General features: G+C 43.5%; 1 protein-coding gene across 3 annotated transcripts in view; it reads left to right on the forward strand.

Annotated features, from left to right (window-relative positions):
- Positions 1-15,097, forward strand: part of CIT (citron rho-interacting serine/threonine kinase) — a 166,026-nt gene that overhangs the window by 45,011 nt on the left and 105,918 nt on the right. For all 3 annotated transcript variants that reach the window (XM_088465302.1, XM_088465323.1, XM_088465312.1), the window contains exon 10: positions 13,342-13,525. In XM_088465302.1, the coding sequence (XP_088321428.1) occupies positions 13,342-13,525 (184 nt within the window). The remainder of the gene's footprint in view (positions 1-13,341; positions 13,526-15,097) is intronic.

Here is a 15,097-nt window from a genome sequence, read left to right on the forward strand (position 1 = left end):
TGTGGCTGGGAGTGGGTGCGCTGGCTGCAATACTGTGGGGAGGTTACTGGGGGTAATGGTGTTGGGACAGTAGTTGGCTAGCTGCATATACTATGCAGGTTATTTGAGCTTTTTTAAAAAATAAGTTAATATTCAGAATCTCAATTTTTTTTCTTAGACATTTTAGTCTTTTAAAAGTTAAGGCTTGGATCCTAGCTTTCAAAAGATTTGTCCGGTTTTGATTTAGCAATTTGAAAGAATGTTAATGGTTTGCAGAATAATAGCCCAATTATTTTCCTTCAGCATTTGGTTATAGACCTACATCCTATACATTGGCAGGCAGTTCTCGTATGATCCTCCCAGCATTGGAATCAGTTTCCAGTGTTAGGCTGGGTACACACCTAAACGACTGGCAATCGTGCTGATGTTCAGGGCTATTTGTCTTCACACTGGACATTGCATGATTGCCGGTACACACTGCACAATTTAATGAATGACGGAACGATTACTTGTTCCATCTTTCATTAATATGTATTGCACCACATGCGATATCGTGTGATTGACTGTGCAGCATAGCCAATCACACAATAACGCATGCAACCAGCGGGAGCACACAATTGCATATACACACTAGGCCAGAGGTTCCCAAACGCGGTCCTCAAGGCTCCCCAACAGTTCAGGTTTTAGAGATATCCATGGTTAAGCACAGGTGGTTACATGAAATTGACTTTGGTACTAATTAAATCACCTGTGCTCAACCATGGATATCTCTAAAACTTGAACTTTTGGGGAGCCTTGATGACTGTGATTGGGAACCTCTGCACTAGGCGATATACACTATTTGTCGCACCGATACGCCAAATCGTGCCGATATCGTCCTGGTGTGTATGCACCCTAAAAGTTGGAAGTTGCCTGTAATGATTGCAAAATCATCAAGCACAATGTTTTTTTATAAAAAGAGTGGTAAAGTAACGTGTACCATACTCCTAAGGGAAACCTTGGTAACCTCATCACTGGGATCCACATGTAGAAGTGAAAGAATCCCTACTGCTATTGATAGGCAGTCATCCAGGAGTGTAGCTACCGTGGGTGCAGGGGGTGTTGTTGCTATGGGACCCGTAGCGCCTATGGTGCCCGTCTCTCTCCTGCACCCACTTTTGCTGGAGTGAGTACTGGATGAGAGGTGGGACGGTTCTGATAAGTCTGACAGGGGTCTGCAGCGCTGAAGATCCCTACTGCAAAGTGCTTCTTATGCTGGGCATACACTATACCAGTGGTTCCCAAACTTTCTTGAATCACCGCACACTAGAGTATCAGCATTTTTTCCATGCACACCTAGGTGAAAAGTTTCTTATTGAGATGTTTTGTGAAAATTATTAATTTAAATATTTTGTGTTTACCTGTTACTTTTAGACTTGGTTATGTTGTGGTGGACAGGGTTGTTCTCTGTTTGTCCACATATTTTGTGATTGGCGGCCATCAGCACTGGTTTTTCCCTATCACATTGACCATAAATATTTTTATTTTGATTCTGGACCACCAACCCGAGGCTCCCTTGGAAGTATCCCAAGGCACCCAGTTTGGGAACCACTCTGTACTATACAATTATCTGGCCTATGCGTCCGATAGTGGCGGATCGGCCAGATAATTGTACAGTGTATGCGGGCGACCAATCTGAAAATATCGTTCGTTCGCATTGCACAGTGTATGCACTGTCGCGGCTGACTGACGGACATTTCCCCTGTTCCTTCACAGGGACGTAATGGAGAAATGTCTCCTCCCCTGTGGATGAGCGTAGATATTGTGGCCCATACACTGTGAGTTATCTCAATGTGTATGTCCACGATATCAGGCTGTCACATAAAATACTTGTCGGTCTGACAGGCATTTTATGTGTACGTGTATGCCCAGCATAAGTCACGGGGCACACTTCAGCCTGTGACTAGGAAGCAGTTGCTGCAGTGGATTATCAGCGCTGTGGGCCCCTGTCAGACTTAACAGCCGCTTTCCTCCTCTCAAACGACTCTCTTCACAAGCATCAGTGAGCAGAGACACTGCAATGGGGGTCCTATGGCAAAATTTCTATGCCCTCTTCCCTGGATCCACTCGCTTGCCACATCAATTATACAGTGCTGTATGTGTGTCTAGCAACTTAATACTGAGAGCAGCAGGGAGGCCCCGCCCCCTCACTGCCACCACTAGATCCAATCTCCCCTAACAGCTCACCCATAAGCCCAATCTTGCAGGGAGATGCCTGCTGCTTCCTTCCTCCAACACAGCTCTCACTGTACCGTAACATATTTACAGATGGCTCTCCCATCGCAACATATTCGGCCACCCGCCAAACATTTTTAAATGTGATCTGTAATGGGAGATGGTCCAGAACAATAACATCCACATTGGGGGGAATTCAATTCAATGCGATGTTGAATAGCTGCGGGAGGGAGCTCCCAAAGCTATTCAATTTCACGCAGTGTTTGGGCGGGCTAAGAATTTCTTCTCACACCCCCATGGGGATGCAAGGAGAAATCCAACAGAAGTGCCGGGCGTGCAGCTGTTTTCCTGCTTCGGCCAGCGCGAACAGCCGTGCGCCCGCCACTTTAGTCAGAGAATGCTGGTTCTCGCGCCTAAACACCCATGTTAAGTTGCGAGGACCAGCATTCTCCGACATAACAGCGTGCTGAATTGAATAGCTCCAGGAGCTCCCTCCCGGCGCTATTCAGTTTGCGGTGAATTGAATTCCCCCCATTATGTTGTGTTTGGACTGATATTTCCAATCAGAAAAGAGCAATAAGGGAGAAAAGTTGGAGGGTGGGGGGTAAATGGTAGAAGAGATAGAATTCATGTTAAGAGAAGATGATGAGTAGAGGAGGCATGGGGAGAGCAATATGGGATAGGAGAGATGGGAGAAAAAGGGAGACAGACATGGAAAGGTGTGTGGGAATGGGTATGTAATGCCGGCTGTCGGGATCCCTCCTGTCAAAATGCAGTGGCATCCCGATGGTGGTATCCTGACAGGGGTCGGGTAGGAATACTTACCCTCCCCCCTTCTCACCCTAACCCTCCCTTCTTGTAACCTAACCCTCCCCACCCAGCACTCTAATCCTCCCAGGTAGTTCCTAAACCTAAGTCCCCCCCTTCGTGCCTAACCTTAACCCCCCCTCCCACCCTAGGGGTGCTCTGAACGAGCGCCCGCTCTGAATCAGGGCGTTTTTTTTTTTTTTTTTTGGTGCGTCCTTCTGGACGCTCGCATAGCTGTGGGTTACCACCCACAGCTTATGCGAGCATCCATGATGATGGTCAAGACCATCGCGACCATCGGGCTTGCGACGAGAACCTGCGGTAGGGTCTCGCTGCCGCAAGCCCTGGAGTGATTTTGGCTCTATCATCACTAGTGATGTCAGTGGGGCCGGACCCAGACGGTAGGCGTTCCCATTGGAACGCCTCCGTCTGGGCAGCCACGCCCACCAAAGGGGGCGTGCTGTCACTCACCATCGACAGCATGCCCCCTTTGGTGCGAGACCCCGAGCGACTGCTCCCCCGTCGCTCGCCGGGTCTCGCGCATGCGCACGATGGAGCAGCCTCCGTCGCGCGCATTTGGGTACCATCGACCCGCTTGCGAGCGTCCTGCGCTCGCGAGCGGGTCTGAATGAGACCCTAGGTTTCCTGTGTTTAATCTGTCCCCACAGTAATTACCAAGGATTTGTAGTACTGCTATTCAATTGCAGTCCGCGATGAGCCTGCAGGCTGCACTTAACACAGATTTCTTGTCACCCCCTCCTGAGGCTCGAACACAAATCTGTGATAAGTAGGGCTTTCTGCTCTTACATAGTTTACAAGAAATTTGGGAAGCAGTCAGCACGACAGGCATCAATTCCACCTAGAAACTCTTGGGAGCCAATCTGCTACTGCTTGCCTCTGAAAGCAGTGGCTCCATTCCATTGCAGACACCTAGGAGAGGGTTATTACGAGTAGGAGATATGTCCTAGATCTCATGGTTTCCACTCCCAGATAGTTTGTCACCACAGGTCCTCCCAGAGACAAAGTATGATTTCCCTGGGGCTTCTGTTTGACACCGGCAGCAGCAGGTGTTTTTGCCAGAGTACAAGATCCTCATTACAGTGTTTGGTGAAGTGCTTGTTGACACACAAACATCTGTTCATGTTTGCATGAGTGTCCTGGGAAAGGTGGTGACCCAGTTTTTTCAGTTTCACTCAACTCTCATCATTGTCTATCCAGTTAGTTCATTAGTATGTCCTCACAAGTAAGTCAACCACTCCTTTTGGCGCTTGAAAGGAGAGAACCTCACACAAGGGCAGCTTTTCAACATTGGACACTGGTGACAAAGAACACCAGTTTTCTGAGTTGGGGAGTGGTTACACTTCAGACTTGTTTGCAGGGTGTTTGGACCCCAGAGAAGTCGTGAATTTCTATCAAAGTCCTGGAACTAAAGGCAGTATTTTATGTCTTAGTAGTATGAGGATGCCATAAAAATTGTCAAATAATGCCAAGGCGGTGGCATAAAAAGGATAACAAACTGCGCTGGATCCAAAAAATAGATCTATCTTCAATTAGACATGTAATTAATTAGTTAACAACATAAAAGCACAATATACATAAACCTCTAAAAAATCTTAAAAATAACACTATTCACTGCAGTAAAAGGTCCATATAAACCTCTGTTTGTATTAAAACAATTGTCCACAGTAGCTAAAAAGGAAACCATGTCCCAGTTGATACTTTTAGTAGTTATTATCAAAGTAACTACAAACAGACTTTTATATTGACCCTTTACACAGTGATAATAAAGGTGTACCAGCTGAGCAGCCACCCCGGGGCCTACATAAAACTTTGAATGTAACGCTTATTCCCCCAGATAAAGGAGGTCATAGATTGGTCTATACAGTTGATGAAAATAAGTAAACAGGAAGGTAAACCGGAGATGGTTGCAAAACATATAATAATTTTGGTTTTTAACCATATTCACCAGGTTTACCCTACCTGTAGCGGGTAGGGGAAACTTCTGCCAAACATTGGACCAAGCCTTAAAATAATCTAACTGAGGCTGTATATTTATGGAGACTTAATCTGTAGCAGTACTTAAATTAAAAACAAAAAGTATGGTGGTCGCTCACATCAACTTAATGACATTGCACAGGTGCTCGTAAAGGGTGGGGTTTACACTGAGCTACAGAAAAAAAAAAAGGGGATTTTCCCTCCAGCGCACTGCAGCAAAAACAAAAATACTTGAATCCTACATGATAATAGAAATTCAGAGGTATTGGTTTACATACATTTGCAAATATATGAATAAGCGCTGGGCCAAACGTCAAGGCTCCTCTATACCAGCGTCCCTAACATTATGGGGTTCACGTCCGAGACGCAGGGAACCCCAAAAGAATCCAGCCAAGGACCATCCCCAGGGCATCACACGAATAATGGAAAAAAGGGTGAAAGTGAAGTGTAAAGTATAGTTGTGTAAAGATCAATCAATAAGTGTTAATGGTAAGGGGTTAAAATGACATAAATAATAGACACACAAATAGAAAAGTGATAAAAAAATATCTATGTGAATTAAGTGGTGATGCCCTGAAAAAAGGCCCAGCCAGAGCAACCTTGGGGGCCCCACGCCCAAACGCTCACCCCAAAATAATTGTTGCTACCTAATAGTAGCACCCACTCTGGGTCATATAATTACAAATTAATGTACTGCATAATAACAGTACATGTATAAGCTGAGAGCAGACTCACCTAGAAGGTACCCCAGAAACCTCCTAATGGCACTATTCAGACCAACACATCCTCCCAATGCTGGCTCCTTTCATGCTTCACAGAACTGCAAACAAAAAGTATGGTGGTCGCTCACATCAACTTAATGACATTGCACAGGTGCTTGTAAAGGGTGGGGTTTACACTGAGCTACAGCTCAGTGGGTGGGGAAATTGACCTGGTGGTACCCCTGTCAAACTGTAACACTGTGTCCTAATGTGAGTTCAGGGAGGAGTGAAACCTCCCTTGTAGCAGAAGGGTAAAATGAGGGATGGGACTTTCTAATTTGAAGTGCCTTCTTTCCTAGATCCACTACACCCCAGAGTCCAAAGTGTCTCTCAGTGGACTCAAAAAAGAAAAAGATTTGGCAACAGGTGTATGGCAAAATCAGACATTGATCCAATAGTAAGGGCTGCAACTGGTAAGGAACTGGTCGGTTTGTGGGCCTAGTGGTTGGCGGGGGTGCAGCTGGAGCAGTGTCTAGGGTGCCAGGGTTCTATTGCATTGGGGCTGGCATCCTCCGGAAATGGCATGTGGGTGGGATCTGTTTCCCTGCTTCTCACGACTTGTGGCAGGAGGGGAATGTGGCCTCCATTCCTTCATAAATCGGGTGGTCTGAAGGGCAGCATGTCGTCCGTGGCTCGGGCGCATTAGGCCTCGGGCGCTCATCAGGAAGACAGCAATTATGATGCTGTCACTACGAGAAGAGGGTGGGCAGTGAGTGGAGACGCTTCAAACTCATTACACGCAGCCAGCTTCTATTGGTTGCAGTGCACACATAGCCAGCTTCTACTGACTGCAGCTCCTGTATGTCAATCTCGTTTAACAAAGCTGAGTCCCTTGTTGTCTATAGTGTGTAAAATACGTGCTATAGTGCGTAAGTGCGATCCCTGTATCCAACCTATCATGCATTACTGATGGATTTCTAAGAAAGTAAGTATTTCTGTAACACAAGTGCATTTAAGATGGTAGTATGGGCGGGGGCAACTTTTAGCCTGGGGGGCAAGTCCAGAGGACTGGCCCATAAGTAACGACCCATCCTTAAATGGAGAATGTTTTATGTTAAAACTATAAGCCACTAAAGTGCACTTTTTATTTTAGCAACATCTGCATGATTTCCGTCACCATACAATTGTAGAGAAAAGTGATTTTTGTGACGTTATCTGCTTTCATACATACAGATGTTTAATGCTAGTGTCAAACAGAGCTGGCTACAGCAAATTTCACACTTAGCACCTTGTATATACATATACACATTCACATACATATCGACCAGATTCCGGTACTCATGCCTGGGTGCCGCTGGCCATAAATGAACAATGTGTGAAATATATCTGTGGCACACACAGGACTTCAAGCTTTATGTAGCTAAAGGTGATAACCGCCTAATTACTGCAGGTGTACATGAATCTGGCAACGTTTCATTTTATTTGAAAATTTTGTCAGGACACATACATATACAGTATACAGACACAGATCGAGCAATTTGAAATCGCGCATGCGTATAATCCGCACTGCGTGTGTACAGCAATTGTGTTGCAATAACAGACACTGAGAGGAAATGAGGAATCCATGGCAAAATGAGTGACAGGCTGTCAGCGTTTGGGTGTGGTGGTGGAAAAACGCAGGCGTGTCTGTCAGTTTGAACGCCGTTTCATGGGTGTGCATAAATTAGCCACTGCTATTACATATGCAGCATGAGAGCTCATGAGACTTTCAGCATGAGATTTGCAGTGTTTGCGGCTGGTCAGACTTGTTGTAATGGCTGCGCGACTGGCTGAAGTGCTTCGATGGTACCAATATTTACGTAGAAGAGTGACATTGGATGGATATGAGAAAGCAGCAGTGGGTTTGTTTAAGCCGGCTGAACTTTGGCAGTTATTAGCATATTTTCGCAGCTGCGTTCTGTGTGAAATTGCAGCTGCTGTCCCATTAGCATCCTCTGCTGACTGCTTACATAAAGTAACTTGCGACAGCCCTCCCTAATTACCGGTTCCTGGTCGGAACGGAATCCATCTGTAGTATGATTTTTGAAGTGGATTTAGGAGGGTGTCCCTGACGGGTAGAGAGCAATAACATATTTGAGCCATAATATGAACCAATAAGTTCTTTAGCTGAGCAGGGCTGGGCAGGTGATATATTGTACTCGGGACACCTGCTTCGAGGATAAGTTAAGTCCTTTAGAGACTGGACTCAGAAATATCATCTTCATACCGGTAACTCGTATACCAATTTTTAAGGAGGTGTTTTTTTTTTCCTACGTCAAGTATTCTTTGAGCCCTATAAAAAATAATACTAATGGACTTCGCTGGCTGAGCAGAGTTATACAGTCAGGTGCATAAATATTGGGACATTGACAGAATTTTCATATTTTGGCCTCTGTTCACCACCACAATGGCTTTGAAATGAAACAAACAAGATGTGCTTTAACTGCAGACTTTCAGATTTAATTTGAGGGTAAATTACATCAAATCAGGTGAACAGTGTAGGAATTACATCGGTTTCTATATGTGCCTCCCACTTTTTAAGGGGCCAAAAGTAATGGGACAAACTAAACAATCCTAAATCTAACTTTCACTTTTTAATACTTTGTTGCAAATCCTTTGCAGGCAATTACAGCCTGAAGTCTGGCACGCATAGACATCACCAGACGCTGGGTTTCATCCCTGGTGATGCTCTGCCAGGCCTCTACTGCAAATGTCTTCAGTTCCTGCTTGTTCTTGGGGCATTTTCCCTTCAGTTTTGTCTTCATCAAGTGAAATGCATGCTCAATCGGATTCAGGTCAGGTTATTGACTTGGCCATTGCATAACATTCCACTTTTTAGCCTTAAAAAACTCTTTGGTTGCTTTTGCAGTATGCTTTGGGTCATTGTCCATCTGCACTGTGAAGCGCCGTCCAATGAGTTCTGAAGGATTTGACTGAATATGAGCATATAATTATTGCCCGAAACACTTCAGAATTCATTCTGCTGCTTTTCTCAGCAGTCACATCATCAATAAATAAAAGGAACCAGTTCCATTGACAGCCATACATGCCCATGCCATGACACTACCACCACCATGCTTCACTGATGAGTTGGTATGTTTTGGATCATGAGCAGTTCCTTTCCTTCTCCATACTCTTCTATTCCTATCACTCTGGTACAAGTTGATCTTTGTGTCATCTGTCCATAGGATGTTTTTCCAGAACTTTAATGGCTTTTTTAGATGTTGTTTGGCAAACTCTAATCTAGTCTTACTGTTTTTGTGGCTCACCAATGGTTTACATCTTGTGGTGAACCCTCTATATTCACTCTTGTGAAGTCTTCTCTTGATTGTTGACTTTGACACATATACACCTACTTCCTGGGGAGTGTTCTTGATTTGGCTAACTGTTGCGAAGGGATTTTTCTTCACCAGGGAAATAATTCTTCTGTCATCCACCACAGTTGTTTTCCGTGGTCTTCCGGGTCTTTTGGCGTTGCTGAGCTCTCCGGTGTGTTCTTTCTTTTTAAGAATGTTCCAAACAGTTGATTTGGCCACACCTAATGTTTTTGCTATCTCTCTGATGGGTTTGTTTTGATTTTTCAGCCTAATAATGGCTTGCTTCACTGATAGTGACAGCTCTTTGGATCTTATATTGAGAGTCCATAGCAACTGATTCCAAAGCAAATGTCACACCTAGAATCAACTCCAGACCTTTTACCTGCTTAATTGATAATGAAATAACGAGGGAATGGCCCACACCTGTCCATGAAATAGCTTTTGAGTTGATAGTCCCATTACTTTTGGCCCCTTAAAAAGTAGGAGGCACATATAGAAACCGTTGTAATTCCTACACCGTTCACCTGATTTGGATGTAATTACCCTCAAATTAAATCTGAAAGTCTGCTGTTAAAGGAGATCTTGTTTGTTTCATTTCAAAGCCATGGTGGTGGTGAATAGAGGCCAAAATATGAAAATTCTGTCAATGTCCCAATATTTATGCACCTGACTGTATGTGGTGTATGAACATTAGGCTAATACTTATATGCTTTTATTTATCCAGATCACTTCTGGAGGGTTGTTTTATTTCGTTATAGCTGCATTCTCCAATTTAAAATTTTGTATTTTATGCTTCCTAAAGTTTTTGTGTTGGGGGGTTCTCATAGTCAGTAAGGGGTCCAGACCACATATGTATGCATAAATAGATCTCTTGAGTGTAGTTAACCTTTCAGCTACCAATTGTTACATTGTGAGTCACATTTTAGTTATTTTACTGGCGATTTGTCTCTTATAGGATGAGATTTGGATTGAGGTCATTGGGACATATACAATTATCTGTACTTGGACTTATGATGTTTTATAAGGTGTAAATTTTTTTTGTTCATGTATACTTTTTTATTGGTGAACTAGTAGAAGTAAAATATGCAAGATTTTACAATATATATTATATGTTCGTTTGAGAGTAATACTATCCAATACTAAAGGGCTCGACATGGCGACCAGATTTGGCTGCCTGGCGACAAGATTCTCAGCAACCCCCGGGCCCTGTAGTGCAGACCGCGAGCGTGGTCCACATTACAGAGTAACAAACACACAGCCACCGCCGGCGGCTGTATGTTTGTTATAGCAGCCGATGCCAGACAGACTCTCATTGGCTGCTGCGTCGTCCACGGAGTGAGCCAGCTGGAGCTCACTCAAGAGCTCCACCTTCCGGGTCACCCCACAGCAGGTAATGGGAGAGACGTAATGACTTCTCTCCCATAGTTCAAAGCGGGCCTGGAGGAGCGAACAGCAGCGGTCGTCGGCTGGAGCGTGGATCAGGTAAGTTGCGTTTTTTCTTTTTACGGGGCACTGCATGGGGGGTGGCTGCTACTGGGGACACTGTGGGGGCACTGCATAGGTTGGGTGGCCGCTACTGTGGGGGCACTGCATAGGTGGGGGTGGCCGCTACTGGGGACACTGTATGGGGGGGCACTGTACAGGGTGGGGCCGCTACTAGGGGCAATGCATAGTGGGAACTACTACTGGGGTCACTGCACTGGGGGAACTACTACTGGGGATACAGCTACTGGGGGCAATGTATAAGGGGGACCACTTCTGGGGGCACAGATTAAAGGGGCACGACATAGGGGGACCACTACTGGGGACACTGTATATGGGGACCACTACTGGGGGCACTGCACAGGGGAGTGGCCGCTGCTGGGGGCACTGCACAGGGGGATGGCCGCTACTGGGGCACTGTATAAGGGGGGGTGTTACTAGGGCACTGTATAAGGGGGGGTGTTACTAGGGCACTGTATAGGGGGGTGCTACTACTGGGGGCCCTGCATAGGGGGACTATTATTAGGGGCATTACATAGGGGGACCACTACTGGGGGCACTGCATAGGGGGTGCCCAAAGCATATTCTTGCATCTTCCTTCTGTTAGGAGGTCCAAGCAGCCGACCTGTGGAATATAGCTGCAGTAGCATACTTTACCTATCAGGATCTCTGCGCTTTTATTGGTATTTAGTCTAGGTCAACGTTTCACTCCCATTTGTGTTTATCCTTATAAAAATGATAAGAAAGCTGTAAAGAAAATATTGTAAATATCTTGTATTATTTTAATTAAAACTCTGGAGTAAAAAGTGTATGACAGGTGAGGCACTGCCTCCCCTGCCTACCTTTTCTGCACATCCTTGATCAAGACACACCAAACTTACAGCACTATATATTTCTTCAACTTTTGTATAATGCCCACATGAACCCTCAGGTTCATATGTTACTGTGAATCTGGCTCTGAAACTAACCAGTGCCTCCCCAGCCATTTACCTCAACGCACGTCACTGCAGATTGTCCAGCATGTCCGTCCGATGCAATATTTTGTAATTTAGAAGTTGGCCACATCAGGCAGTGAAAGCACCAACAGACATTTCCCCTGTTCCTTCAGATATCGGATGCCATACACTGTGAAATATCTCCGTATATGCCCATGACATCTGCTGGGTGTCGGGCTGCCAGATTTAATGCCTGCCAGTCTGACAGGCATTTTATCTGCCAATGTGTGCCCAGCATAACTAGTATTTCTTGAATAATGGCCATGTATTGGCTCTGATTTCTAGTGACTCAATAGGCTCCTTTCTTACGAATACCACAAAATGCCTGTCTCCCTGGGCATGGTGCTAAAACTTTTGTATTGTGCAATGTCCTTGTAATGACTGTGCTCTTGGGGTCTAGTCATACATGTTAGATGTGCATGGAAAAATAATGTACATTTTTCACAAACTATGTTCAATATTCATTATGATGTCAGTCCACATGACTATATACACATGCAGTGGTTAATATGCGCTCTTCCACAGGTTTGTCACATGTTGTTGTTTTGTGTGACATCTGAAAATAACAAGGCCATCTTCAGTGTGTAGGTGTATATAAATATATAATTGTGTGTATGCCCATTTCTCATTGGAAGGTAGACTCACACACATTAAAATAGAAAACAATTTTCAGGGTTTCTTTTATTTCTCTGCCTGAAGTGGTTAATTTCAAAATCTTTTCAGATGTGTTTCCTTAGTGTGTGTGATTATTGAATTGTGTGGATGGCTGTAGTGAATACTGCTTTGCAACCAGTGTCCTCATTGAAATTTAAATTGACCTGCTTGAGGCTGCCGGAGCTGCTTCTGACTTATTGTTCCTGCTCACTGTGCAGAAATGAGATGCTGCATTCCACGGCCTAAGTGACCCCAGAAATGCAGCAAACAAGGCTATTTCTCCCAGGCTACATTCTGGGCAGCCATGTGAAGTGTCTATAAATATATTCCATCAGTATTAAATTGTTCACTCATAATTGCATTATTTAGGCAGATTCTATTTGCTGTGATATTAGTATCATGCTGGCAGTTTGCATTGTGTTGTTCATGGGAGCTGTGCCACACTAATTGCACATATGTTTTTATTTTTACTGCTTGATTTGGAATAGACTGTCATCTAGCCTTCGCCAGTGTATGTATAGTGGGATATTTTCCTTTTCCCATATCCTATTGGCCCAGAGGAGATTTATTCTGGATCCATGGTAACAGTATTAGAACCAGGAGGATCTTCAATATCACAATACCTCCTCTGATTGCTGCTATCTCCGGAGCTGTTTGATGGACTCTGGAAAAGGGCAACATGTTTTTTTGTATTAACATGGCCCTCAAATAGATGGCTCAAGCTGACATTGAATTTCAGACCGCTGTAAAGCAGGATGGTTTCGGTAATCTCTATGCATTTGTATACCTGCAGATCGTTCTGAATATTTTACATTGCCTGGTACACAGATATTCTCTTCACATCAGCCTGATGGCTTATTCTAATGAGACAGCGAGGCACACATCATTCTAAGCACATGATGTGCTCAGTTTGGAGGGTAACTGTCGTTAATGGCTGCTCGTTGTGTATGCAGGTGAAATAATCCAGGAACTCTAGTAATCTTGGAAAGGGGATGCTCCTGCTTGGAGGGGATGAAGGGGTTAATATCTTGTTGCTGTAATAGATTTCATAGCAGTGACTCAGTCTGCCAGTTCCTGAGAGAGCACAAGCTGCAGTGCTGGTGCAGCTAATGAAGCAGGTTCCTGGGTTATAATCCTCATTTCTCTCATTCTGACCAGCTCCTCCTCCTTTCGTTCCTACCTTAAAGTCTGACGATGACACCTCAAATTTTGATGAACCGGAGAAGAATTTACGGGTTTTACCCTCTTCGGGCCACTTGAACGCTGCAGGTTTCTCTGGCGAAGGTCTACCGTTTGTGGGGTTTTCATACATAAAGGCTCTCGGCGCATTCGCCAAATCTGAGTAAGTAAAATGAATGTGTGACTGTCCTGTCTTGGCTGAAGAATGCAGGTTTCTCTGGCCTGCAGTGCTGTTTGTATGCTATCTGCATCACACTGCTCCTGCTGATATTAATACGTATACATCTAGCTGGATTCTTCCCTTTTATCTCATGTAGCATTTCAGCTGAACAGGAGAAGGCTTTCGCAGTCCTTCACTTACATATCTGATAATTCACCAATATATGTGGAGTATATAAGCTATTAAGAAACTACCTTGCTTTGCTTTAACACAAGCTGGATGTAATCAGATTTTGATAGTCTATAATAAAAGTCAATACTAGCCACTTAAAAATCAAAGGAAAAAATGAACAGGGAATTGCATAAATCAATTTGTCAATAGTTGAATGTTGAACGTATCTGAAGACCCCCCTAAATCAATTGTGGATTGTGACCTGCTTGCTCTTTTTAAGGAGACTGCTGTATCACACTCATTGCCGAAGAGATTCAGTAAAAAACTATTCATTTGTTTTTCTATTATACATAAACTGTTTATTTCATTACTAAAAAGGTAATGATATCTACAAACTTTATATATGAAGGGTGGATCCCATGTTTCAAAGTCTGACCCTGGTAAACATGTCTGGAATATGTGGTCAGATTACATTAAATTCACTTGAGTCCTATTACTGATGATGTAATTATTGAGGTTGTAACACCTTGGACGATGAAGGAACATCATGATTTTCTGTTGAGTGTTTGATATTCTATACAAGCAAATGTATCTGCATAGTTCCTGCAACAGTGCAAGTGTGTCACATCTACATTGTGTAAAGAGTAGCAGCAGTTTAATAACCTAGCGTGTTATGCAATCACTGTTTATGTATTCGTGAGCATTATTCTAAATTGCCCTTCTATTTTGAGACACGTCTAATAGATGCATGGTTAGGATTTTTTTTCTCCCCTGACCCAATATTCAAAAAAGACTTGCAGAACTAGATTTAACTGGTATAGGTCTGGTAATATGGCAATATCTTATATATGATCTGTTCAAGTTTGCGCTGTTTTTAAAACTTTTGCTTGTTTACACTCAGTGTGCTTATATATGGTTAAATAAAATCATTTGTATGCTATATATGTTGTATATTTTTTATGTTTACCAAGACATATATGCTTTTATTCTCTCCTATGGAAATAATCAATATTGCCTTATCTGAGGAGTAAATATTGGTATTTGTTTTGAATTTTAGATACAGTTTGCAGATCTATTTCCTTGTTAGGTGTTTTAACATTTTGTCGAATAGAAGTATAAAATATCAATGTCACTACCTTTTAAAGGAAATTTAATCTACTTGTGCTATGTTTAATTGCTAATGTAATTTCTTAAAATATCTTGCTTGCTTTGTAGATGGCTCACTGTAGTTTAATAATTTAAAAAATCAAGGAATTTTTGATTTGGCAATACTTTTACATGTGGTATACAAGACCTAGTAGTATTGCCTCCGTATTCACTTTGCAAATGTTCCTATATATTGACATTGGCTTTGCAAAAAACAGGAAGTACATGAGCATTTATGACTGTTAATGTAATTTATGA

This window comes from Taudactylus pleione, unplaced genomic scaffold (assembly GCF_031769625.1).
Source record: "Taudactylus pleione unplaced genomic scaffold, aTauple2 ptg000062l, whole genome shotgun sequence".
Classification (NCBI taxonomy): Eukaryota; Metazoa; Chordata; class Amphibia; order Anura; family Myobatrachidae; genus Taudactylus; species Taudactylus pleione.